This window comes from Columba livia, chromosome 5 (genome assembly GCF_036013475.1).
Source record: "Columba livia isolate bColLiv1 breed racing homer chromosome 5, bColLiv1.pat.W.v2, whole genome shotgun sequence".
Taxonomy (NCBI): Eukaryota; Metazoa; Chordata; class Aves; order Columbiformes; family Columbidae; genus Columba; species Columba livia.
This window is the reverse complement of record NC_088606.1, coordinates 23,358,800-23,386,284: the sequence shown is the minus strand read 5'-3', so window position 1 is coordinate 23,386,284 and position 27,485 is coordinate 23,358,800. Positions and strand designations below refer to the sequence as shown.

At 41.1% G+C, this 27,485-nt stretch overlaps 1 protein-coding gene across 25 annotated transcripts in view; it reads left to right on the top strand.

Moving 5' to 3' along the window:
* The window catches only part of NRXN3 (neurexin 3), a 1,033,016-nt gene that overhangs the window by 469,799 nt on the left and 535,732 nt on the right, over positions 1-27,485 (top strand). For 14 of the 25 annotated variants that reach the window (XM_065063777.1, XM_065063776.1, XM_065063771.1 and 11 more), the window contains 2 exons: positions 1,517-1,543; positions 14,165-14,284. In XM_065063777.1, coding sequence (XP_064919849.1) covers positions 1,517-1,543; positions 14,165-14,284 — 147 coding nt within the window. The remainder of the gene's footprint in view (positions 1-1,516; positions 1,544-14,164; positions 14,285-27,485) is intronic. The other 11 variants (XM_065063789.1, XM_065063787.1, XM_065063790.1 and 8 more) reach the window with 1 other exon arrangement.

Genomic DNA, 27,485 nt, shown 5'->3' with positions numbered 1-27,485 from the left:
GAAGTGGGAAGAAAACTCCGACTAGCTCAAAAGGGAAAGAAATTGCCACCTTGAGTCATTCTTGGGCTGTAAAACAATAGCAAAGAATCAAAATGTTAAACTTCATAGGAAGCACAGGAAATGTCATCTGTAGATGCCAAGTCTAATTTATTGGGTATTAATGTAAAAGGAGACAATGGGAGAAAGGGAGAACTTCCAATTTCTCTTCAGTATCAGCTGTGATATTAGAAATTTTAAGAATGGAAGGTTATAAAGGTGAGTATGCACTTCTTAAATAACCATCTTTTGAGAAATGTGGTCAGTGATTTGGTGTTTTGTTGTTCCCATTGTACTGTATAATAGAAATATGTAAACTTCAGTGACAAGGGATTCAGAAGCTGCTGCCTGTAGTCCCATCTTGTCCTTTGCTTTTTCCATGCTGAAAGAGAAAACTTAGAATCAAGATATAACACATAAAAAAAAAAAAAAAAAATCTGTGTGGCTTCCTTGTGAACTGGATTAAAAAAAAAATCCTGTACCTAAATGCAAGAGCACCAGTGGGATTATTTTGGTTTGCTTTTCTATGCTCTGCAATTTTCAGAAAGTGTAGTTGGATCTTGAGTCAGACTCTGTAGGTTTATGATTCTCTTTTGCCATGTGGACTGTGATTTGACCACAGATGACAAGATCATTCACACCTAGGTGAATGCGTGAGCTTGTACTACTGTTGTTTTGTTGATTGCTCTGATGAGGTTGACAGAGATTATGTGGGTCTGAAGCCTGAGCTGTCACTTTGCCTGTTGATGCAAGTTTTCTTAAGGATGTGTTGAAATCCGTGAGCAGGCAACAACTTGTGAGGGTGCAAGGTTTTACTGTCACTTTACATCCAGTGTCAGGTGTAGTTCTTTGGATAAACAGATATCATCTTCTATAGTTGTCAGTTCCCTGTGGTTTTCTGGCAATAAATCCACTTTGGCCAAAAAAGCCAAGGAAATCTGTGCTTTTATAAGGGACAGAAGATTTAAGTTTTGATCCAGAGCCTGGATGTAGTAACAAAATAAAAATATTCTCGATTTGTGTACAGAAAGCCAAATAGATTTTTTTTTTTTCTTTTTTTTTTTTTTTTTTCCACTTATAGATTCTAAGTATTTCTCAAATGAGATTAAACTCTCTCCTAAATTGTTGGTAAATGCTGACAGATGAGTGTTAAGAATGATAACTTATTTCTTTCTCTTTCCACTATCTGCAAATTCTGTGACCTTGTGTGTGTGAATGAAATGCATTTGCTGTCTTGTTTGTGGTTTTGTTATCTGTTGCCTTATTGGGTTAAGGTAGCCATGTCCCTCTGTGTACTTGTTGATTACATTGTCATTTCTGCATGTATTAATTATGCACATTGGCTGTGATGGTTGTACCAGTTGCTTTTATTTATTTGAAGTGATGTGACCCTGATTTATCTGCCTTTTTACTAACCTGTTGTTTATTGTTTTTGCTTTTTTTTTTGTGTTTGTTTTATTTTATTTTTTTGCTAACAAAGTTGAGTTGACCAAAGCTGACCTGCAAGGTAGAGAAGGTTCTTTTTCCCCATTACTGGTTTGAACTGAAAGATGCTTTTATGTAACATTTGATACCTTTTACTGGATGCAGTCACACCTCTGAGACAGGAACAGAACTCCAGGCCTTCTGAAGAGGATATCTGGGTTAAAGACAGACATGGCAGACAATGGAGGTGTTTTTGTTGACTGTGGGGGTTTGACTGTATCAATCTCTGAATATCTGTAAGAGCACAAGTTGATTTCCTGAAATGCCTAATTATTGTTCAGGCAAATAGCTGCTGTGTATAGAGACACAGAAGGTCCTCAGAGCTTTACAAAACAAAAAGCTGACTTGGATTCTTCAGTACTGACCTTAAGGAGTGAGGCCAGGAGGTAAAAGCTGGTTGCTTAACTTAGACTTGGAAAAACAAAACAAACAAAAAAACTGAAACAAAAACACCCCACAAAATAAACAAACAAACCACAAACAAAAATACACAGAAATAACTTTCTGGAATTTCAGTTAAAAAACAAACCAAACGAAAAAACCCTAGCAAATTGCCTTAGTAGCTAGATGGCATTTTACAAACCATAACTGATCAAAAATATGAGTGGTCATGCCTGATCCTTTTGTACCTACAGATTTGAGTATATCTCATAGCCCTTTTTTTAGAACCTCTTACTGAATAGTCTCTGATTTTTTTATTTTTTTTTTTTACAGAGCAGATAGGGCTCTTTCATGATGTTGATCCTCACATGAAATTCTTACTGGCATCTTTTATTACTATTGCCTGCTAAGATAAAAAGGATCAAGTAACGATGTTCAAGATTGCCAAAGGACTGAGGACTATGTGGATGGTGTTAAAATACTGAAGCTACTCAAATGAAAGCCATTAAAGAGACTGAGAGTAGCTTCAGTAGAAAAGGGGGGGAAAAATGGGAGAAGTCAAGAAAGATGGCTCAAAGAGGAGAGGCCAGGCAGTAATTGAGAACATGACACTTGAATTACAGAGACATGATGGGGTAAAGAGTGGAAAACCAGTTTAATGAAGGCTAATTCTTAGGACATATATAACGAAGAAGGGATTAATGGTACAGTTAGGTACAGCCTGTTTCCCTGGGACATGAGTGAGGAAACCTGCTTATTAGAAATTAATAGGACTTTGATACTAGCATAACTGGAGAGATGTTTTCCATGGTATTCAAAGTCTATCCTTTTAAACATGATAGTGAAAGTATACTACCCAATTTATCTGGAGAGACTGCAATATTGAGTACAAATTAATTTGTTCCTGAATGTTGTGGAACTTTAGGAAAATGATCCTCCTTTTTAATGGAAAAGGAGAGAATGGTCTTGGGTATAAGGGGAAGTTGGAGGCATTGAGCAATGTGTCTCTGTTTAACTTTTTTGAAACCACAAATGGTATCTGTTATGGTATCGGCTTAATCATCTTGAAATTTTATGTCTAAGCTTTTGTTGTGGAAGAAAACATGTTCCTGTCTGACTCTCTGAAATAGAGACAAGACTTCCCAACATGTCTTCAGTGTCTTCATGTGGTCCATGAATTCCTTTTCTATTCACTGTGTTTACTGTGAAGACCTGGTGACATTGTTGACCTGACCTAATGCAATAGATGCGTTTTTCAAATTAAAATATTCCTGTTCCATATTCCAGGCGTAGGTAGGTAGCAATTACCTCTGCTTCAGAATATCATTGGTGTTTTTAGGTAGGGTTTGGCATTCCATGGCTCAGTAGAAAAGGATAAAAATATTTTTGGAGGAACCAAGGAAATTTTAATGGATAAACAGTTTATCACTGTAGCAGTTGTTAATATACAGAAGCATATTAGGAGGCACCCTGTTACCTGACAGATAAGGATACTGACTGCCTGAGGTAATTTTAGCCATTTAATGTATATGAAATATTGAATCTGAAAGATTTGACAGCCTAGAATTAGGCGGAAGTTAGATCAATGTATTGTTCTCTATACATGTGGAACATCTGACTGTGACCATATTTTGTTGTCATCTCTGTCCTGCTCCCAGCTGTAAAAAGTTGAAGTACTCTGTCTTACAGAGGTTAGGGATTTAGAGAGTATTAGGTGCTGCCCATAGGGAATTTCTGAAGTTTTTGTAAATGAAAGCGGTAAAGGATGAGATTTGAAAGAATATGAAGGATACGTGGGCTGGGACTGGTGTAAGGGGAAAAAGAATCCTGGAAGTATGCTGAGATGTAAATAGCTTTAGGATTGAGGTGTTCTATGCTATCCATTTAAACTATGGCAGAGAGTCTGGGACTTGCATTAGACATCAGCAAACATCGTGTCTCTCTGGCTGCAGCTGCTGTTGGTCTCTCTAGTCACTTGTGTGTCCATCAGAATACATGCCCAGGCATTCCTGCTCAATTTTCTGATGTCTGTTGAAGTGAACGCAGCATGAAGAGATCTAGGAACAAACAGTTTTGTTTTGATTTCTCCAGAGTCCTCAGAACCTAAAAGTTTGTCACAGCTGTGAAGAACATACCAGCTCAAACTCATATTGTTACAGAGGTCTTAACCCTATAGGAATAGTTTTGCTTCAGGTGGAGACACCTGATCACACTGAAGCCTAAGGGGAAACTTTTGTCTGGAGTACATAATGTGGATTAGTGGCTTTTCAGGAAAACAACCTTTGCTAAATAGGTTTGGTTATTTCAGAACGGGCCATGAAGCCTTGTACTGTTGTACTGCTGTGATTTGCAGTTGTGAAGGGTGTTTTTCCAATTCCTATAACTGTATTTTTCTTGTTCACATACAGGCCTTTCAGTTTTTCCTTTCTGCTTTTATTTTCTGTGTCTGAATGTCTGAATATTTCTGTTTACTTCCTCTACTTCATTTGCATCTCCCTGTCCCTTGTCACATCTCAGGTCCAGGCATACTCCCTTTTATGCAGTTGACTTTTTGTTGTATTGTTGGGATTATTTTTTTTCCTCCCCAGCATGTGTATGAGCACTTCATTTAATACGAATGGTAGATTCCTTTCAATAGGAATTAATTTTCTATGTGTGAAGGAAGGTGTTGTATGCAAGAGCAAAAATGGTGTGTGTAGCTTGATGCTTATTGCTAGTTATCAAAGCACGAAGCAGTTGTGTTATAATCCTGCTGCTCTTGCACAAAGAAACTGATTCCTCATGTAACTCGGAAGAATGATGAACACAATACTGTCTTTTATTCCTCAAGCTCTTTTCTCTGCAGAGCTTTCAAATGACACAGCAGGAATGGCTTCTCTTGCCAATGAAATGTGCCCACCTGTGGGATGAAACATGGCAGTTTCAGCAATGTGCAGCAGTAGAATTAATTTTTTTCATTTCAGGGCAAAGAGAAACCTGCCACATAGTTGAAACTGCAGGAAAGAGTTAGTAAGACAAAGTAATCTTTTCAAGCAGAATATGGATAAGAGATCTGGCTACTATACTCTTCTAAGGTCATTTTCTTCAAATACTTAGTGGTAAAACTAACAAACAAACCATACTTCTAGCTGGGAAACTTGGAAGAAAAGTGTAATACTAGACTCCTTCCCAAGGAGGGAGACACAGCAACATCTGGGATCCTGCAAGTCCTCATATACTGAGCTGTTCTAGTAAAATTGAGTGATGCAGAAATAGAGATCAAATGGACATTGTTGAAGAATTCTGCTTTGCCATCTCATGTTCCTTAGTAGCTGGCTTTGTTGATAGGCTTAGTCTGAACAGAAGACAGCAAATCACATTTCTGCTAGTGGGGGATGCTCATCTACACTGAGGACATCTCCATTTTTATTCTGTATCTACTGCCCACTCAATCTCCATTCCACTGTGCATGTGTCATGAGGAAGACAATGCACTGAGCCCACCTGCAGACAACGAAACTAACGTTTTTGAACAAAAATGCGTTCAACAGAATTAGCAAGTCTTGTTAGAGTGTTGGCAATTTAAGGAGAAAATTTAAGTCAGTGTGGATTTTTTATTAGTTAAAAGTATAGTGTGATTTATCAGATGTAACTCAGATTATTAAGTGAAGACTAGTTCTGAAACTTTGCTTTTAAATACTTCCTGCTGTAAGTGTTGCCAAAGGAATAAGATTAAAAATAGACCTGGACCCTGATTGCATTGGTATTTTAGAACCAATTCTACTGTATAGTATAAATTGTCTGTCATCTTCTCTTTCCTTGTTTGTTAGCACTGAAGGGCATGTGCGTGGTAACACAATCTTCATGTTTTATAAGCCTTCCTGTGCTTCTGCCGCTTTGCTCCTTAATCCAAAATCCTAATCCTCTGTGACATCCTTGTTAGTTGCTCTGAACAAAATTCTTTTGTCACAAATGGTGGATTATGACGTCAGGCAAGGATTGTAAGCAGCAGGAGTAGATGAACTCTGAGACAAAGATCCTTTTACCATTTACATGGCCCATAGTACTAAGGAGTGAAGCAAAGTATAATACCCAGAATCTATGCTGTGCTGTCACAACTAACTCTAAAGAAGGCAGACCAGACTTTGAGCTTCCTTGTGGTGTTGTCAGGCTTTCAAAATTCCTCATTGTTTGTTTGGTTTTGGATCCCACCCCTGCCCCACCCGCCCTCCCCGCCTCTGGATGCTTGGGAAGTTCTGTGTTCATCTTCAGAGTTGGTTTCTGTAAAATACAATTCTGAAACCACAGTATGGGTCATGAATTTAGATCCTTTGGCTGTCTGAACTCTCTCAATGAGCACCTCAAAGCACAAGTTCTAGGCCTCATGTAGTCTTATTCCTTGGGTAGAGTACCATTCATTTCTCTTGTGGCACCTAACCGAGAGATATGCATGTTGTATGACACCTGCTGTCAAGTCCAGTTATCCATTATTCTCAGAAGAGTGCAGGAAAAGAGGAGAACTATTGGCATTGAAAATGCTGTTCTGCTTTGCTTCTATGTAATGGTGTTTACACTTGATGCTGTAGCAGGTTTGCATAAGGTCACAATTGCTTTCTGTTTTTATTTTTTTAAGCATACGTAAGTTTCTGTTTATACCTCTAGGAGTAATGACATTCTTATTTAGGGTTAGAGGTTAGATAATGGGATAGTAAGGTACAGGAGAAGTATCAGTTCCTTATTCCTTATCCTCAGCTCAGCTATTTCAGGTAAAATGACAACTAATACTCTGTTTCAGACTCTTAAATGTCATCCCTTCTTTTACTGGGCCAAAGTAAGTCTGAAGCAAGTGTTAGACCCTAACCTGATGCATGTGTATCCATATAACTACATCTATTTATTTCATAAGTGTAAAGGCAGAAGGGAAGTGTGTACGCTTGAAGAAGCTGTAATGTCTGTCAGCACTGTTGTAGTCCTAGAAGTGATCTGTTGACTTCACACAGTGCCAGTGAGACCACTGGCATTCAAACAGCTGCAAATGAGAGTCAGGTGGATGGGTAGAAAAGGTGGAGGGCAGGAGAAAAGTGTGGAAAATTGCTGCTCAACTTTGTTTCAGTATGGTAACACACTGGCTTCTTGCTGTGGCTGCTGCCACCACCTCATTTCAATAGGTGAATTTTCTTACAGGGGTTTTGTTGTTTGCTTTTGTTATCCACACTTCCACTTCTACCTAGAGGTTTTGGGGTTTTGATTTTCTGATGGGGTGTGGGTGTTGCCACAGTAACAGTGGGAGATTTAAAACTGGTCGAAACCTGAAACTAGCACTCAGTCCCTGAGGTCGGATGATCAGAGCCAGCACAGCCGGAGCTGCGGCAGCACATCTTGAGGTACAGGAGCGTTTCAGGACCCGGCAGCACCCAGCAGCTCTTGTGGATTTTTGGATATGAAGAAAATTAGATGCAGAGCCGTTTTAGTAGGGGCAAATGTTGCATCTGGTTCAGAGTTTGATGATCACCTCTGTTCTGTGTCATCTCAGTCAATCCCCGAGGTCAGATGGTCGGAGCCAGCGCAGCCAGAGCTGCGTCGCCCCATCTTGAGGTACAGGGGGTTTTCGGGACCCGGCAGCTCTTGTGGGAGCAGCTTGATGTGGTGTGGGCATTGCCAGGGTAACGGTGATCACACCCCCGCCCCAGCCTTGAAAAAGCCTCAGGAAGGGCAGTGCTCCAGGCGCTGGGAGGTGAGACCAGCGTGTGAGGCTGAGAGTACCACCCACACTGTGCTGCTGCAGTGGGTGCGGTAGCTCGTGCAGCAGAGTGCAGAGGTTGTGTCCCTCCTTGCTCTGTAGTCCGTCTCACCTATTGGCAGTCTCCCAGACTGCAGCTGACCATGGTCTCCTCCAGACAGAGAGCTTGCCCCAAAAAGACTGTGCTGACCCAGATGGAGGACCTGCCCCGATCTGTGGCTGTTCAGATGTCTGGCTGCAGGGAGTGCCAGAGGCTGCTGCTGCTGAGGGAGGGAGGCAGCATTCCACCTGCGTGAGGTGTGAGCAGGTGGGAGATCTGCTCAGCATGGTGGTGGAACTTAAGGAGGAGGTCGAGAGACTGAGGAACCATCAGAGAGTGTGACAAGGAGACTGACTGGTGGATTTACTCCTTGGTGTTCCGGCCAGAAAGACCCCAGGGAGATACCCCCCTGAAAGGTGATGGACCCCCCACTCTCTCAGGCAGAAGGGGGATACCTGAGACAGCCCCTGCCCTTTCACTGTCTGGTGGAGGCAGGAGACCAAAAAGATGAGGAAGGTTGGAAGCAAGTCCCAGTTCAGTGTCACAGGTGACCCCCCTCCATACCTGCTTTGCTTCTCCAGATGCCCCTCTGTAATAGGTATGAGGCCCTGGATCTTGAAGGAGAGGTAAGTGAGGATGTGGTGCAAGGCTTGTCTATGAGGTCACAAAGGAAGAGGCAGTTGACACCATGCCTCAAGACTGCCTCTGATAAGAAAGAAAGAAAGAAGAGTAATTGTAGTAGGTGATCCTCTTCTGAGAGGAACATAGGGCCCAATATGCAGAGTTGGTCCTTATCATAGGGAAGTGTGGAGTCTACCTGGAGCCCGGATCAGGGATATCACCAGGGGACTCCTCAGCCTGGTGCGCTCGACAGACTACTACCTACTGCTAATCTTCCAGACAGGTGGGGAGGAAGCTGCATCCCGTAGTCTGAGGGGAATGAAGAAAGACTTCAGGGCTTTGGGACAGTTGGTGAAAGAGTCTGGGGTGCAAGTGATTTTTTTTTTCTTCCCTCCTTCCATTTTTGGGTGATGACTTGGGATGGAATAGAAGGATCCAGTCCATAAATGCTTGGCTACGAGACTGGTGCTACAGGCAGGGCTTTGGGTTCTTTGATAATGGCTGGTTTTATAATACTCCAGACAGTAATACACAGGAAAAGTTTATATCACAGGGGCAAAAGGATGCTGGGACAGGAATTAGCAGGGCTCACTTGGAGAGCTCTAAACTAGATTTGAAGGGGTATGGAGTTGTAGCTGGGCTTGCACCAGTGGGGCAGCACTCTATTGTTAATGAAGACTGGGAGGTCTCTCACGCCCCTAGGGTGAAATCGGTGTGCTCAGCTCGGTCTCTGAAATGCCTGTACACCCATGCACGCAGCATGGGGAATAAGCAGGAGGAGTTAGAAACCTGTATTTGGTCAGGAGATTATAATCTGGTGGCAGTTACAGAGATATGGTGGGACAGCTCACATGACTGGAATGTGGTCACGGATGGCTATGTCCTTCTCAGGAAAGATGGGCCAGCCTGGCGTGGTGGTGGAGAGCTGCTCTTTACGTGAGAGAGCAACTACAATGTATTGAGTACTGTCCAGGGGTGGATGAGGACTGAGTTGAGGGTCTGTGGGTGAGAATTCAGGGACAGGCTGGCAGGGGTGGCACTGTTGTGTGTGTCTATTACAGGCCACCAGATCAGACTGAGGAAGTTGATGAGGCCTTCTACCGAGAGAGCAAGCAGCCTCGCAATTACAGGCCCTGGTTGTTGTGGGGAATTTTAACTACCCTGATGTTTGCTGGGAGGACTGCTCAGCCAGCCAGCCACAGTCTAGGAGGTTCCTCTGGTGCATTGATGATAACTTCCTGATGCAAATGGTAGATGAGCCAACTAGGAGAGGAGCACTGCTGGATCTCATCCTCACTAACAGGGAGGGTCTGGTTGAAGTGGTAAAAGTTGAGGGCTGCCTTGGTTGCAGCGATCTCATGTGGCAGGAACAGAATTCCAAGCAGAATTGCAACCCTGGACTTAAGTAGGGCCAACTTTGGCCTTTTCAAGCAATGGCTAGGTACCCATGGGACAAGGTACTTGAAGGTAAAAGGGCCCAAGAGAGTTGGTTAGCGTTCAAGGACTGCTTCTTCCAAGCTCAAGATCAGAGCATCCTGACAGGTAGGAAGTCAAGGAAGGGAGCCAGGAGACTTGTGTGGTTAAACAGGGAACTGCTAGGTAAGCTCAAATGGAAGGGGAGTCTACAGATCATGGAAGGAGGGGCTGGCCACTTGGGAAGAATATAAGGCTGTCAGAATATAAGGTTGTCAGAGAATGCAGTGAGGTAACTAGGAAAGCCAAGGTCTCCTTAGAATTAAACCTTGCAAGAGCAATCAAGGACAACAGAAAGAGCTTCTTCAAATACATGGCAGATAAAACTAACACTAGAGGCAGTGTAGGCCCACTGATGAATGAGGTGGGTGCCCTGGTGACAGAAGATACAGAGAAGGCAGAGTAACTGAATGCTGCCTTTGTCTATACTGCCAGAGGCTGTCCTGAGGAGCCTCGTACCCCTGAGGCCCCAGAGGAAGTCAGGACAATGGAGGAGTTTGCCTTAGTTGATGAGGACTGGATTAAGGACCAGTTAAGCAATCTGGACATCCATAAATCCATGGGTCCTGATGAGATGCACCTGTGTGTGCTGAGGGAGCTGGCTGAGGTCATTGCTAGGCCACTCTCCATCATCTTTGCTAAGTCGTGGGGAATGGGAGAGGTGCTTGAGGACTGGAGGAAAACAAATGTCACTCCAGTCTTCAAAAAGGGCAAGAAGGAGGACCCGGGTCCTATAGACCGGTCAGCCTCACCTCCATCCCTGGAAAGGTGATGGAACCACTTATTCTTGGTACCATCCCAAGGCATATCCAGGATAAGAGGGTATTTGGGGCAGTCACCATGGCTTCACCAAGGGAAAGTCATGCTTAACCAACCTCATAGCTTTTTATGAGGTCATAACCAGGTGGATAAATGATAGTAAAACAGTGGATGTGTTCTATTTTGATTTCAGTAAAGTATTTCACACCATCTACCACAGCATCCTCGCAGCTAAACTGAGGAAGTGTGGTCTGGACGATCAGGTAGTGAGGTGGACTATGAACTGGGTGAAGGGAAGAAGCCAGAGAGTTGTGGTCAATGGGACAGAGTCTAGTTGGAGGCCTGTATCTAGTGGAGTCCCTCAAGGGTTGGTACTGGGACCAGTACTGTTCAACATATTCATCAATTACTTGGATGAGGGAATAGAGTCCACTGTCAGCAAGTTTGCTGATGACACCAAACTGGGAGGAGTGGCTGACACACCAGAAGGCTGTGCTGCTGTCCAGGGAGACCTGGACAGGCTGGAGAACTGGGTGGGGGAAAACTGAATGAAATATAACAAGGGCAAATGTAGAGGTTTGCATCTGGGCAAGAACAACTCGAGTATAAGTTGGGGAATGACCCATTAGAGAGCAGTGTAGGGGAAAGGGTCCTGGGGGTCCTGATGGACAGCAAGATGACCATGACCCAGCACTGTGCCCTTGTGGCCAGGAAGGCCAATGGCATCCTGGGGTGTATTAGAAGGGGAGTGGCTAGTAGGTTGCAAGAGGTTCTCCTCCCCCTCTACTCTGCCCTGGTGAGATCACACCTGGAATATTGTGTCCAGTTCTGGGCCCCTCAGTTCAAGAAGGACAGGGAACTGCTGGAGAGAGTCCAGCACAGAGCCGTGAAGATGATGAAGGGAGTGGAGCATCTCCCCTATGAGGAAAGGCTGAGGGGGCTGGGTCTCTTTATGTTGGAGAAGACTGAGCGGTGACGTCATTAATGTGTATAAATATATAAAGGGTGAGTGTCACGAGGATGGAGCCAGGCTCTTCTTGGTGACAACTAATGATAGGACAAGGGACAGTGGGTACAGACTGGAGCACAGGGGGTTCCACTTAAATATAAAAAGAAACTTCTCAGTGAGGGTGACAGAACACTGGAACAGGCTGCCCAGGGAGGTTGTGGAATATCTCCTTCTCTGGAGACATTCCAAACCTGCGTGGATGCCTTTCTGTGTAACCTCATCTAGGTGTTCCTGCTCCGTCAAAGGGATTGGACTAGAAGATCTTTTGAGGTCTCTTCTAATCCCCAACATTGTGTGATTCTGTGATAATTTTTTTGTTTTTTACAGTAAAACAGATTGTGAATGAAACTCAGGTTTTTGTTAACGTTCAGTTAAACTCTCTGTCTACTGATAGTCACATGTTGCTTCTCATTGCAGGAGAGATGTAAAGAAACACAGCTAAAAAGCTAAAGAAATTCACCTATTCTGTTCTTGCAGTTTGGTGGGAACAGCAGGAACTAAAAAGCTCTAAGTATCCATTGCTAACTTCATCTTTTGAATTGTTGGGAGCATCATGGCATGGCTCAAGTGGGCCTAATGGACCTCATGAGGTTCAACAAGGCCAAGTGCAGGGTCCCGCACCTAGATCAGGACAACTCCAGTGTCAATACTGTCTGGGGGATGAAGGGATTGAGAGCAGCCAAGAAGGAAAAGGACTTGAAGGTACTGTTTCATTAAAAGGGTTGATTTGGCAGAAACTAAATCCCCTAGCATTCCAGCTTGTCCTCAGATATTGCTGGAGGGTGAGGGCGGCTGAGCTTAGCTTCTGAGTGATGCCAAATTAAACGAAAATGACCTCAAGTTGGCACTATAAGTCTGATTGTGCTCAACAGCCTCATTAAATTCACACAATTATGGATTTGCCTGTAGTGCCAGGTTGGGTTGTGGTCATTGAACTTACCCACTTACACAGATTTACTAATAGTATAATGTATACTGTGTGTCTAAGCGCATCTAATGAGGAATTATCACTACTAGATTCACAAATAGAGAGATTTATTCAAGCAACAGGTACAAGTTCTTTTAGATTGCTGGTGATAAAGTATACCATCTGCAAAATACACGTTGGCACCAAATGTATATTCGAAGATGACTATGTAGTGCTAATAACATGATTACAAAAACAAGCTTGTTATTCTAAGTTTCCCAGGGAAACACTTGGTATAACCAGACGTGCAAGTCCTACCCAAAGGCATCCCCATGGGTGGGGAAGAGAGGTTTAGCCTGTTGACTGATCCTGGAAGTCTGTGATGCTGTCTCATTGACTTCTAAGCGATGGTGTCTTCCCTGCCTTTCCTGTCATCAGGGTATTTTATACTATTTTTTGTGTTTAGGTGGAGCCCGAGTGACTCTAGTCAGACTCATCTTTGTTATTGATCAGTATTAAGTTCTCTTGCTTTGATTTTGAAGGTATAGACTTAAAAGAATTCAGAGAGCATGCTCAAGGTAAAAGGGAGTCAGGTAGCTTTTGGGATGGAGGTGTGTTTTGGTATTATAATTATAATGAGATTGTAAAGAGCAAAGTTCATCCACAGGACACAATTTTGCCACAACTGCTAGCTCAGCAACTTCTACTCTATTTCTTTTCCCACAAGTGGAAGGTATAAAATGGTAGGTATGTCAGCTATAGTTATGTGTTTTATTTGAAGCACTGCACAATAGGAGCAGCGTACCTTTGTCTAGAATGCTGAAGATAAAATGCTTTCCCAGGAAGTAACTTCTAAATTTGTGTTCTTATAATCTGTGATTTGCAGCTTCACTTTTGCTCTCAAGTGATTCAGAATCCACCTCCCTCCTTGTGGATGACATACTAGCTGTCATTCAGAGTCCCTCTGATCTGAAGCTCACTTTTTTGCCTGTTTCTTGGGTTGTCTTTGCAAGGTTTATCTAAGTAGGATAGCAACTATTAGCTCCAAATCACAGAACAATGAAAGGCTGTTCTTTTAGTTGGGACTGCTTCCCTCTCTGCTTCCCAGAGGGGCTGTGGAAACCAGTCCAGGATAGAGAAGTATTGTGGACTAATGCCATGCCTTTCTGAGGGCTTTATTGACCTATTTACAGAGAAACCTATGTAATGGGTCTGGGCAGGGTCTTTTTTTTTTTTTCTTTTTTTTAATTTTTTATTAACCTATTGTATCTAACTGAGGTTTCAAGACTTCAAAACTTCAGTTTGAATCCATGTATCAGGGTTCTTTGGGTAGGATGAAGCATTGTTCATGGTCTCGTTTCTTAGCTGGCATTTTCACAAGGCGATCTAACTTCCAGTGAAGCACAGCAACTTGGCAGGGTTTGTTATCCTTGTGTCACACTATATTTTACAGTAAATTTATTTGAGCAAGCACTGAATGTATGAGTTGGGCCTGCCTAAGAGGGAATATGTTGCTGTCTGCTCTTCCTTGCTCTGTGTTATAGTTTGCTTCTTTTGTCGTGGAGTGTACACTTGTCTTTGTGCTCTTCTTACTTGAGTTTGTTGCATGCCCAAGAATGGAAACATGTTTGGTTAGTGCCTTTTTTCTTCTGCATGAGGATGTTAATGATGAATTGTAGCTAAAAAATTATGCTTTCAACTTTGTTCCATCCTTTTCTTGTCATCCCTTTTCCAGGACCAAGCACTACCTGTCAGGAAGATTCTTGTGCAAATCAGGGTATCTGTAACCAGCAGTGGGAAGGCTTCACTTGTGATTGCTCCATGACTTCATATTCTGGGAGCCAGTGTAATGACCGTAAGTAGACTCTTCCACTGGACTGGGGAGCTGTGAGTTTTGATGTATGAGAGAACAGAGAACGCATTATTAGTTACTGGTTTTACTTACAGTGTCAAACTTTTTTTCCTGGGAAGTTTCTTTGAAGCATACAGCAGTTTGTTTTTAGTTTTTCCTTGTTCAAATGAAAATATGCAATTTGGTATGTGTGGTGTGTTTTGTGTGGTTTGGTGTGTGTGGGGTTTTTTTTTGTTTGTTTTTTTGTTTTTTTTTTTTCCTTAAAGCTAACTCAACCAGACTAATCATGATAAATGATGCTAATGGACTTTCTGATTTAGAGAAACTGGGAATGACTTGCATGTTTTGTGTGTAATGTTTAGATAGGTACAAAATACCTAGGCTTTGTGTACTGAATTGTGCTTTGAGGTTTTCATTCAAATTTTAGTGACAAAAATAAGGAATCCATGCAAAACTGCTGAGCAGTGTTCAAGATTGTGTTCTACTGAATTACTATGTGCATGTGGAGATGAAAAATTGGGTGCTGTTTGCTCGAATGTTCAGTTAAAACCAGGTGTTCAATTAAACATACAGCAACAGTGTTGTGCTGCTTGGTATGTTGATTTGCTTCATCTCAAAACATTGGATTTTTTTTTTCTTGGTCAATTACTATTAAGATCTCTGATAAAATAATTGAACAAAACCCCAAGGTCTTCCTTTAGGGGGTAGATAATCAGCTTTCAGATATTCCCTCTGCTCATCCTGATATGGCCTTTGCTTCTGCCTGGAAGGAGCAGATCAGTTCAGCTTTACTCTCTCCCCACTTCTGTTATTTAAGGCGACAGTTCCCTTCTTCCTCCACTTCCAAGGCAGGGAACAAAGGAGTACATTATGACTGCTGTAGAAAGCATAATGGTAGGCTTCAATAATTTGCTTCATTGTGCGTGTAAATTTTAAGACCAGAAAGGACTCATAGTCCAATCTGACCACCTGCATCTTAAAAGCTGCTGCTTTTAATTAAGAGTATTTGCAACAGACTTTTTAGTGGTTTCAGCAAGATCCTTGCAATATTGATGCCACAACACTGTTGTATCTGCAACCCTCACCCTAGAAGTTTTGAGATGAGGCTGGACTGATGGCACATATGACAAGCTGTTTAACATGGGGTGACAGTCAGTTTCTGCTGAAAGCCAAAAACCTGCTATTCTAAATCATTCATAAAATTTGCTATCTGCATTGGTGTCCCCATTCTCTTAGCGTATTTCTCCTAAACAGGTTTTGGAAAAGGCCTGTTATTTTTTGTGCTTTGACAGTGGCTGTATGAGAAGGGTACTACAGACACAGATTTATAGGCTGTAATGCCACATCCGGTTTTAGGGTGTTTTAGAGTTCAGAATGACTCCTTTGGGTCCAGAAGATACATTTCATGTTGGAGCTACAAGATTTGGTCCCGATTATCTGCATTTTTGTTTCCTATTCTCAGGCTACTCGTTCAGTCATTCAGTTTAGACTTCCTAATAAACCCGTTGTGTGAAATAAATGCCACTTTGAAACCCGCTGGGCTGCATTTAAGTACATGTCCTGGAAATATCTGAAGAGATTATTGATACTGTTGGTTTTGTTCCTGTTGTATTAGGCTTCACAGCTCCGGAATGCTGCAGTGCCCTTGTTACGCTGTTGCTAATTACTTAGTGCGGGCTCTGAAGTGTTGGCAGGCCAGGTTCCTGTGTGTGTAATTGGGGATTCCTGTGTGATTTTTGGAGCTGGCAGCTGGAAAACACATAGAGTAGTGATGGGGGTTTGATATGAATGGAGTGATGTGGGCAACGTAGTAGCCAGCCTCACAGGGTCAGGCCTGGCTGGTGATGTAGAAATGCTCACAGGAAGATGTGGGTTTCAAAATGGTCTCCAAAGGTAGGTCATGTGGACTCCTCCTGGAATACAAGAAGACTTCGAGCAGGATCTTCAAAAAGTGCGTATAACGTCTTTTTGTGGTGTGGGTTGTTTTGGTGTGTTTTTTTGTTCGTGTTTTTGTTTGTTTGTTTAGTCTTTACCTTGTATCAGGACACTGAAGACCTAGCTCTACTCATGGTTGCCTGATGAAGTTATGAAGCACTGAGTGTTGTGGAAAGGGAAAAGGCTTCCTTCCTGTTCCTATCTGTCAGATATGATTGTTGTTATACCGAAGTCTAATGGAAATACAGGCACTTGTATGTTAATTAAATTGTTTATTAGACTGGATTTTAGTGCAAGTAATGTCAGAGAGAGAGAACTTCTGTGGAACCCAAATCCTTGCTATTATTACATCAGGCTCTTTGGTAGAACTTTTTTTGTGCTACAGGAGTATAATTCTATTAATTGTTAGATGGCTGTTTCTATTTTATGAGCAAATTGTGGTCTCCTACTGATCTAATATGAAATATTTAAGTCAATATAACAGGTCTAGATTTACACAATGGAAACAGTAGCAAGAGCAGGACTAACTGAATATATTGTCTTTCTTTTAATCAACTCAAGCATCCACACTGGAAAATTTGCATTTCTAGGTGTTCAATGCAAAGTATTTCAGTGCCTCTGAGATAGATAAATTCTGGTCTGGTATTCTCTTAAATTGTTCTTGATGATCTCTTTAGATCATCCCCAGTTGGTTGGTGTGATTTCTTATTTGCTAGCGTAAGCTTTGCAAAGTCATTTGGTCTTATCAATACCCAAGAAAGCTTGTTGTGCCCCTATGTTTTTGCTTTTTTATTTTTGTCACAGGACTGGGCCATTAAGCTTCCAAATTCAGATGTGACTGGCTTGAAACTGCTGTTTCTGAAAGGTGAAGGAGAAGCACAGATGGCAGAGATGCACATTGTATGTCTCTAGACACATTTGTAGATTCACTAGTGTTTAACAAGGCAAGGATTTAAACTTTTAGTGGAAAGGATGATGCAACCTTAATTTTCAGGTGGTGTTGTGTAGCTCTGTTTTAGATGGTGTTTTTACCCTGTAGGAATCAGGATTCCTCAGAATAAGAAATTAATGGAAGCTATGGAGGCATTCATTCAGTTTTAATATCCTTCGTGTTAAGGTGTATAATTCCTTGTACCAATATTAACAACAACAACAAAAAACCCCACACTCCTTGCCCTAAAATGTATTTGAGAAGTCTGTTGTACAGAAGTAAATTTTAAGGTCTGCCCTGCTTGTCATCCAGTACTAACACCTGTAAAGAAACATGGAAATAGAAGCAATGGTACTATTTTGGATATGCAAGTTCAGTTCTTGCTTTTTAAGATCTGTTCTTAATTTTTTGAAGTTGTTCCTCATTCTTCAGTCTTTAGAGAGGTTTTAATCCATCCAGCATCACATTCCATAAATCAGGGATTTCAACCTATTTTTGGAACTTGTTTGTTACTCTAAGATGTAGGAAATCAGCATTAACATACTGCAGTTGATAACTGGGGATGTTAAACAACCTTGGCATGCCAAACTGTTGCTTAGACTGTTCAAACGTCTAACTATGAGCAGATGAGTTATGAGAATTAGAAGTTAATCCACAATGTTAACGAAGCGTCTTGCATCTGAGAGGAACTCCATCCTGTCTGTCACTGTTCTTCTTCACCAGGACATGAAATGAAAACACGGTAGTTAGACTTCAAGATGTGGCAGTATTTAAACCGTTGTCCTATGAACAGCTTTACAGCCTCTTTAACTTATTAATCATCTTGTCTGTGTGGTCAAACAATGACATTTTCTGCACAGACAGAATACATTAAAAAAAGACTTCAGCAATCTAGCTAATGGGAATGGTATATGGATATCAAACTAGATCGTAGAAAACACTGCTTGTTACTCTGTGCCTCATGCAGATGGGTAACACTGAGGGTCGAGTTTTGCAGAAGAAATTGCCAGGCTAACACAAGTATGTTTGAGTGGAGACTGTCTGTAAAAGATCAGTAACCTGCAGCAATGAGAAGGCGGAGTATAAAACACTTTTTCAAACAACGTTGTCTTTTTTGTTGTTGTTGTTACAACAGTTAAGTCTAGCTGCTGACTATTGATCGGCTTTTTAGGGGGATTATTTGTTAATTTACTTATGTTTGGTTATGTGCTGCCTGGGTTTTTTCTGGTGGTGGTTGTTATTTTTTGTTTTGTTTTGGGTTTGTTTGTCGTTGGTGTTTGGTTTTGTATGGGGGAGAGGTAATATATAGGGCTGTTTGTTCTTTCTGTGTAATAAATCACGTTTTTCTTCCAAGATCCTTTTCTGTGAATCGCGTTTGGAGGAGGGAAGGAATCAAGGGACAGGGGAGTCATGGTGACTTTGCTCTTTTGTTCATTAATGTAGCACTGTCACAGGAAGAGCTTTTGATAACTTCTGTTCTGTAATCACAGTGAGTGAGGCTTACTTACTAGCCAGCATTTTTTTTTTCTTGACTTAAAATGAAGGGTATCAAAATTAGCAGAACAAATTTAAGACCAATAAGTATTTTGGAGTGAACGAGTAAGGCTGAAGCTGACCTCTTTGCCATGTGTGTTCTAGGTGAGGTCCCAGGCATGTCAGACAAGACCCATCCCTCTTCCACTACTGCCCTTTCTTTTTTCTCCCCTCTGTTAAACAGTGAATGAGTACCTAAGTGGAATCGTGCTTCTGGAGCATAGTCTGTAGACTAGGTTGCAAAAAGGCAGTGGCAGAACCAGTTACTTTCACTCCTGCTTAAAGAGCATGGCAGAATAATCAGTAGAAGAGACTGCTAATAGGTCAAATGGCTGAAGTAGTTAACTGTTGTTATGCTTTGTGGTGATGGCTTTATTCTGAAGTGCTCATGAGCCATTTGCACTCCACACTTGTGTTGTCTGTGCTACTGAGTAGTTACAGCTATCTCCATGGCAGGATTCAGACCCCTAGTTTGGAGATCGACCCTATTCTCTCTCCCTCAGTATTTTCTGTTTTTCACTGTCTGGGCTGATTTCTGTCCAGACTTTGTGACCTCCCTTAATGTCAATGCTAGCATGCTCAGCTTAATTTACTTACAGAAACCCTCTTCATTGCTCATGTTTAATTATCACCCATTTATTTCTAATGTGCCCGGTTTATCACTTACTGAGTCAGAGAGCAAGAGGTTGCTAGTGTGTAGAAAATAAATCTGCATAGACTTCATTAATCATGCATGGCTGAACCAGTCAGCTATTTAAATATCAGCACGCTTAGGGATTTGCCTTTGATACTACAGAGACATCTGCCCTACATGAAGCAAGAGTCACCTCTGATTTATCTTGAGTGAATCATACTTCATTACAGCAGGTCAGGCACCCTACCTACTTCTTACTTCCCTCCTCATGCTTTGCCCTCACTTATTCAGTGCTCTTTCACATGCCCTCTACTATAACTAATGTTATCTGGCTGATGGTTCATTTTCAGTTTCTACCCTAAGCCTCTAGTGTCTTCTGTCTCTGAATGACCTTATCCCCTGAGAACTGGGATAAAAGGGGAGGGAATTGTGCACTTTAATACATGATGTAAATTGTACCATTGTGATTTGGGTTGTGAACCCTGCTTTTAACCTTCTTACTACTGTTTACTTTCATTTACACTGCAACTCCAAGACCTGTAACATCTTTAGGACAAGGAACTATTGCTACTTCTTAATAAAACAGTATGAACATTTTTGATGTGCAGTATTAACCCACTGCATAATTGCTTTCACAGTTGAATGTTTTAAGAATGCTTGTTGCATTTCTGTGTACTGAAAGGCATTTCTCCTTCCTTGACTAACATCTGTAAAACATCAGATCAGGCTGCAGATCAGAAGCTTGCTTGCCCCGTGTTTCCTTTGGGAGTTATCCGTGATGGGTAGTGTAGTCAACACCATGGGGAGAAATCTGGATGTCCCTGTTTTGGGTGAGAAAGAGGGAATTTGAGTGACGGGTGCTTTTTGGACTTGTTTCTCCTGCATCTTTCAGCTTCTCAAGGTGCCCTGACAGAGAAGTGTTTCTTTTTTTCAATTGTGAAAGGTAGCTAACTTTATCCCTTTGTGATCCCCAAAATGCAGCTAACTCTCTAGTGAGTAATTTAATTACGATTGCTTCAACAGCTTGGCAGAAGGAGCATTTAGGATGAGAGCTGCAATCAGTCACTGATATCTGTGCACACCTGGCTGCTGTCAGCATATAAACTATGGTCCAGCTGTGCTACAGACTTCCATAGGATGGAAGGAGAGGGACTTTTTGCAGGTGGCAGTGATTACAGTTTCTGTTACCAACCTTTGAGCAGTTCAAGCATTTATTTAATTTTCTTCCTGACAGGGTGCAGCAGCTACACCATTTTCATAAACATGTCACAGAAGCTTCTTGCCATAATTTTGTTCCTTGTGATCTCTGCTCTCTTTGACAGTATTTTTTTTTTAATATGATACTTTTGGTGGTCATGGTGATAATTTCACTCTTCTTGTTATCAGTAGCTGAGTGGTACTGTGTACTAAGTATTTTGGCCCATGAAAGAGCTGGATTGTGAAACTGTTTCTTCATGAATGGCACACCCAGGGTGTGGTTTCTGAACAGACACTGATGTAAATTGACAGCAGTAACAGAAGTGTGGTACAGCAAAGCAGGAGTCTCTGTTCTGTCACCCCAAGCTCTATTTGCAGATGATGATGTTCTCTAAGCACATCTTTGCACTAAATGTAAGTTAATAAATTAAGTGCTCTAAATTGTCAAGTGTAACAAAGATGTGATTAATTTTTAATGTAGCTTTTTCCTTGTAATATCCTGCACATGTTCATATTTGCTTTAAGAGGTAGTAAATGTAAAACCTCAGGAAAATACCACAATAGGCTTTGACTAACAATTTCACTCTTTAAAGATTCTTCTGTTCTTATATCAGCTTTTCCACAGAAGATGGTAGAGTACTGAATTCAGAAGCTAGTGGCACATAGATGTAGTGTTAGATTTTTGTAGGCAAAAGTCACCCTGAGCTTAAGAACCACTATTTTAAGTGAATTTTTGTTTTCTGTACTGCTATGAAACTTCTAGCATTGATTGTGTTGCCCAAATACTCTAGGTGAATCTCACAGCAGCTACCATTTCATCAACATGAGGTATTTTGGATGCCACATAGTATTTAGATGGTACCTGTACTTTTGCATGAAGGGAAAATCCCTTGCAAAAGCCTGTTCATCTTCTTGCAGCTGTTGCTGATCTGCAGCAGGATAACCCCAGTCACCAATCCAGGTGATAGAACAGGTGGCATTGCTGCCGTAACTGGCACTGTGGATTATGAAAATTTGATTCTGATGTTGAGCCTAATGTCCTGCATGGAAGCTCTGACGTGCAATAATCTCTAGTTTGCTTTTTGCCCCAGCTGGGTTTTGTGTGCTCTTCCATCTCTGCAGTACCCAATTGAGTTAGATACCTTTGCTTTTAGGCCATTGCTCTAAGTCTGATGTGTGATAAGTGGAGTGTAATGGTATTAATGAGATGAGATAGGATTAACTTAATTTTTTCCTCGATAGTATGGAGTTGTAGCACATACTGTGTTCTTATTCCTTTAAGGTCCTCAAGGTGATTATTGTTTATTTCCCAAGGTATTTATTAATACATAGAAAACAGTTTGCAAAGAAGACCCTGCCTTAATGGGTGAGAACAGAGAAGTAGTGATTGGAGTTGGTCTTTGCGTTTTATAGACTAGACTTCATTTTTAGTAACACTTATTTATAAATACAGAATAATTCCTTTTATTTCAATGAGGTAATTTGAGATTTATGCCAGTGTTGTGAAGATTAAATCTGGCATGGGATTCTCTGAGTTCATATATCAAATATGCCTCTTTTCTTTTTAAGATTTTTATATATATATATTTATACCTCAGACTGAAATCTACTGTTCAGATTAGTCGTTAGCGTGGACAAATATATGTCATAAAATATTTATAGGGTGCAGGCAGCTGAGAGGATGCCAACATGCAGAGGGATGCAGGCAATGATAGAATTTTTTTATTTTTTTCTTCTTGTTGGCTCTTGAGCCTTCAAGTCTGGGTCTACCTAAGTAAAGAGGCTGGGATGAGTAGAGAAACACATCTTGTATGTTTATCTTGTTTTTTTGCGATGGAAATGATTAACAGAAAAAACAAAGGCAGGAAGAGTCAGAGGTCCTGAAGAAGATTCTTGTTCAGTATCTAGACTGACTAATGTACTTAATTATTGCTTGTTTTTGGAAGAAGGCTACCTGTTTTGTTCTCCAATGGGGTTAGCTGTATATGTCTGTATATCTATATATCTTTATTACGTTGCAGTGTTGTTACCCAGGAGGTGGTGTAAAAATCTCAGCTGTGGAGCATTGGGGATTAGATACAAAACCTTAATTACAGTTATCTTAATAATGATCCTCAAGGGGCAAATTGAAACTGACTGCTTGGGTACCTGAGAAACAAGTTTTGCAAGGGGGAGCATTTTTCGGTGGATTTGATGGTCTCTGTAGAGGTGTTCTACTGTGTACTGACACCCAGGGCCTGTGCAGGCACTGGCAGTGGAGCCTTTTGCTGTCCTTAGTGATTTTGGGTTACAAATGAATTTCTCCAGTTGAGGAAAAAAATTGGCTTTTTAGTTAAAAAAATGCAAACAAACAAAAACCCAAAACCAAACAAAAAAACCACCAACAAAACCACAAAAACCCACAAAAAAACCAGCAGCAACAACAAAAAAAGCAAAAGCAACCAACAAAAAAAGCACAAACAAAAAAAGCCCATACAAGAATAAATGAATTCTGCTGCAGGGTAAGTGTTAAATGAAACCCCAGTTAGCTAATGAGTGCCCAAAGTTTCCAAGTCTAAATGTGAGTTCATTTCAAACTCTTGTGAACATATAGAACTGGTGAAAAAAATTTTTTGAGTGGTAGTTTAATCAGTGAAAAGTGAGCATTTAGGGCAAGCAAAACTTTGTATATTTCAGTGAAAATCTCAGAATAGTTCTGAACAGGAAAAATGAAGGAGTAAAAAAATGGGATGTAGTTAATTTCATCTTTCTCAAAACAAGGTTCAGGATTGATTTGCTTCATCAAAACGATGAATTTATCATGAAAATTAGCAGAGAACTTAATCTGAAAAAGAAAATAACTGATTTTAAAGTGTTGACCTAAGTTAGTTCATCCTCCTCTGTCTAGAGGTTTATGCTTCAGTCACAGTGTTGAGACTCCCTGTGGCTTTTCCCGGACTCCTGTGTTGGAGATGAGCAGTGGTGGCCACCCTGGCCTGGGAGATGCCTTTCCAGATGTCTCTGTTTCCAGCTCCAGAGTGTGGTCTTGAGTGGGATGGGGAAAGAGACAAGAAAATGTCTCCTTCCGTAGGACAGCAAAGTTGTCTGATCTCTGTAATATGCTTTTTTTCGAATGCCTCTAGCCTCAGCCTGACACTAGTTGTGCTCATGTGCATTGAGTGACTGTCTCAGATAATACGACTGACCTCTAGACCAGAGTGTCTACTAGACTTTGGCTTCAATAATACACCTGCCAAATATAAGCAGTTTTTTCTTCCAAAGAGACTCCAGCATGTTGATTTTGAAGGAAATGTGGTTGGAGCTCTATTCTTCCTCTTGTCTCTGGTCTGAAACCTAATTGCTGTGCTTGGCCACAGCAAAGCTGGTGTCAGGTTTGCTGGCTTCCCATAACTATCTGTCATATTTCTTTTTCACTAAATGACCTTCTGTCTGTTACATTTCTGCCCTGCTGATCTCAGGTAAATTATGTGGATAAATAGCAATATCACAAGCCATCCATCATACAGTTCTTAGGTCCCTTAGAAGCATCTGTGTCTTTAAAGAGTTCATCTGCCACAGATACTCTCATAATTAAAGATCACAAAATACTGAAGAGATGGCTAATATCATTGTTTTTTTTTCTACTACTGAAGACTTCAGCAGCTATGTGTCTTTTACTTGCAAATGCAGACTGTCATAAGAAGTGCTTGTGCACTAGGGTTTCATTTACAGATCCAAGCCAGCTGCAGATTACAAGAAGGCAGCACTACTGCTGACATCGGCGAAGGCTAATTTTTCTGCTTTGCTGTTGTAACACTGGATTGGTTGTGTTACCAGTGCAGAATGAGCTAGGCAGACCTGGCTTTCAAGCCCTTGCTCTCTGTGAATGAGCAAAAGTTCGCAGAAGCAGTAACTGAATCTGACTGATGGCAAATGGTTGTAGGCACTCCAGCTACGTGACATAGGGCAAGAGAAAATCTGGGTAAAGGGGAATGTGTGTGTGTATGTAAGAGAGATGATGATATCAATCTCAAGGTCAGTGGGCATAATGTTTGGCTCTAGGAAACATGCAGAGTTACCTACTAGAGTATGATGTTGGTCACATGTAAGCTGCACAGCTGACAATATTGTTATAAATGTGGTAAATGAGTTGCCTTACATAGATATCATGGAGAATATCCTGAGAATTCATTTTGTTATAGTTACTTGAATACCAAGAACTGAGGCAGAATTGTCTGTGCTTCCTGCTGTTTAAACAGAAATCATAGGAGTTAAGTGTTTGTACCGGGAGGGTGTGTTTTTGTGCTTGTTTCTTTGTTTTGGTGGTGGTGGTGTTTTTGGTTGGTTGGTTGGTGGTTTTTTTTTTTTTTTTTTTGTGTCTTTTTTTTGTCTTGTTTGTTTTGGGGTTCTTTGTTTGTTGGGGTTTTTTGTTTGGTGTTTTTTTGTGTGTGTGGTTTTTTTGGTCTTGTTTGTTTGTTTTGTGTGTGTGTTTTTGGTGAGTGTTTTTTTTCTTTTTTTTTTTTTTTTAAAGTTATTAGCCTGTTTTGTTTTGTTTTTCCCTCTGTTTGTGGCTTTTTTTTGTTTTGTTTTGTTTTTTGTTTTTTTTTTTTTTTGTTTGTTTGTTTGTTTTTGTTTTCCCCACTTGTTACCACTGGTGACTTTACTGTGCATTTGTCACACCTGGAAAAGGCTGGAGGTTTAAATTCCTTACCTCATCCTGCTAGAACAGAGGTACTTCTGATGGACACATTGAACACAAATTTGTGCTTTGTCTCAAGGGAAGCATCCTAACAGAGATCCCCACTTGGCTGCAGAATTGCTACTGATGGCTCATGTAATTTAATCTTAATTTAGTCACACCAAAGAACTTAGCCCAAATATCACACTTGAGAGACCTGTACTAAACTTGTTATGGGATTTGTTCAAAATGCAGAGTTAGCATAACATAATGCTTCCTGGTTTAAGCAAACTACATTCTGGAGACTAGAATGAAAAAAGAATAAACTTGGAGGTATTTGCTGAAGTGGAGCTAGGTGTGGCACAATACTTGGGATAGTGCAGAATGTAAGATCCACTCCATCATCCTGTGCAGAGACCCCTGTATTTTCTACCTCCTTTAGGAGCCAGGACACTTAAATGCTTTCTAGTTTAGAGATGAATTTTTAACAAAGTTTGGTCAATGAATTAGAAACTGACCAGGTTTTCATACTTGCGCTGGTGCCAGGAAATTCTTGTTTATGACCAGTAAGATGTGAACCAGCTGGGTAACTGAAGTTGCTCACTCTCAGACACTCTGCAAGCATATGTCCATGTTTGGGAGCAAATGCTGGAAAGGGTGGAATAAGCTGCCTTTCCGAGTTTCCTCCAACTCCTCCTTCTAAATGGAAAAAGGCTTTTTTTCTTTTCCAGCACTGAAGAGATGAAAGGTCTTTAGTCCTGGCAAGTTTAGTATTTGGAGACTTGTTTTCTTTACCCATCTTAAGCACAGGAGATTCAGACTTGCAAGAAAAGGGTGCTCACAGCTGCGCTGGGCCTGCTGGCAAATAGCATTAAGTACAGATGGTTGTCTGCCCACACATCTCTATTTATGAAGAGGCCCCCAGTGTTTATGTTAACAGTGATGAGTTTGAGGGATAAAAATAGGGAGTTGTTGTTCATTTGTTCTTTATAGATCTGCAGTGAACTTTTTTTATGAAGCACCATTTCGATCGAGAGATTTGTTAACCTGCTAGAAGAACATACTGTCAAAAAGCCAAGCTGCAGATATCCGAAGTGCTGAAATCCTTATTCCTTGTTTCTTATACTTCTTCCCTTTAATCCACGAGATGGTGCTGTGTTCCTGCCAGATCCCAGGCATCCTTTCCTTGGCTTTTCCCAGGCTCTTGGTGAGTGTTTGGAATACAAAAACCTGAAATGAAGTTAGAAAGAATCTGTCTTTTCAGTTGCCTTTTTCTCTTCTCCAAATTAATCTCAAGAAGAGGTTTTCTAAAATCACCTAAGGTTTTGTACAGTTCTCTGCAGTTCCCATTTCTCTCGATGTTAACTGAGTCCTGTGGCTTTGTCATGGCTTAAGAGGGCTTAGGAAACCCTCAGAAGGCTACTTTAAGATGCTATAGTTTCAGAACAGCCATGCTAAATAACAAACCGTATGGCTGAGACTGTGTCTTCTTGTCTGTGGTTATTCCTTGCTTACAGTCTGTGAAGTCATGAAGATTGCTGCATGTTGCAAGGGTCTACCTAGTTCTGCCTTTCTTTAATTACTTAGGTCTTGTACAAAAATGTTCCAGGGCAAAACTTAAATTATCTGATCATGTTACTTAGAACAAAATAATTAACAGTTCTGTTCTCCTAATTCTTCCATCCCATACTTTCCTATTTATGTGGAAGCTGTGATTTTGGGAGCTCTTGTGTGTTTTACTTTTTCTGCTTTCAATAAGATTTGTCATAGAGAAGTACTGATCCAGGAATACTGTCCTTGCAGGGAGGAAACATTGGAAGCTGGTGTTCGAAAAGGCTGAAGTCTGCTGAGTTTCTATCACAAGATGGAAAGAGATTACAGGAGAATAAGAAGAAAAGCCACTTTTCACAAGCTGGCCAGGATGTTAGCCTGCCTTAGGTTGCTAAGGCAAGTTTAGTGTTGGTGTGGAAAATGATAGAAGTGACTCATTAGCTATTTTGGAAGTCATGGATAGAGAACTTCCATTTGTTCTGCAGAACAGCTTCTTTACAGAAAAAGGTGCCGGGGTAAAAGGCTTCTTTACCCCGTGTGACTCTGGAGCCTGCCGTTTTAGCTTCCTGATTACCACACGTACCTTCATGTGTTGGATATGCATGTTCAGTGTCTTCATAGCTCTGCCTCTCACTTTCTCATGCTTCTGTAAAGAACAGACTGACCTCACTTGTCCTCCCGCTTTTGTTCTTAGAATTTTCCAAAAGCTTGAACTTGTACTTTCCTGTTTTTCTGCTGACTGAGAGTGGATTCCTGATTTACAATT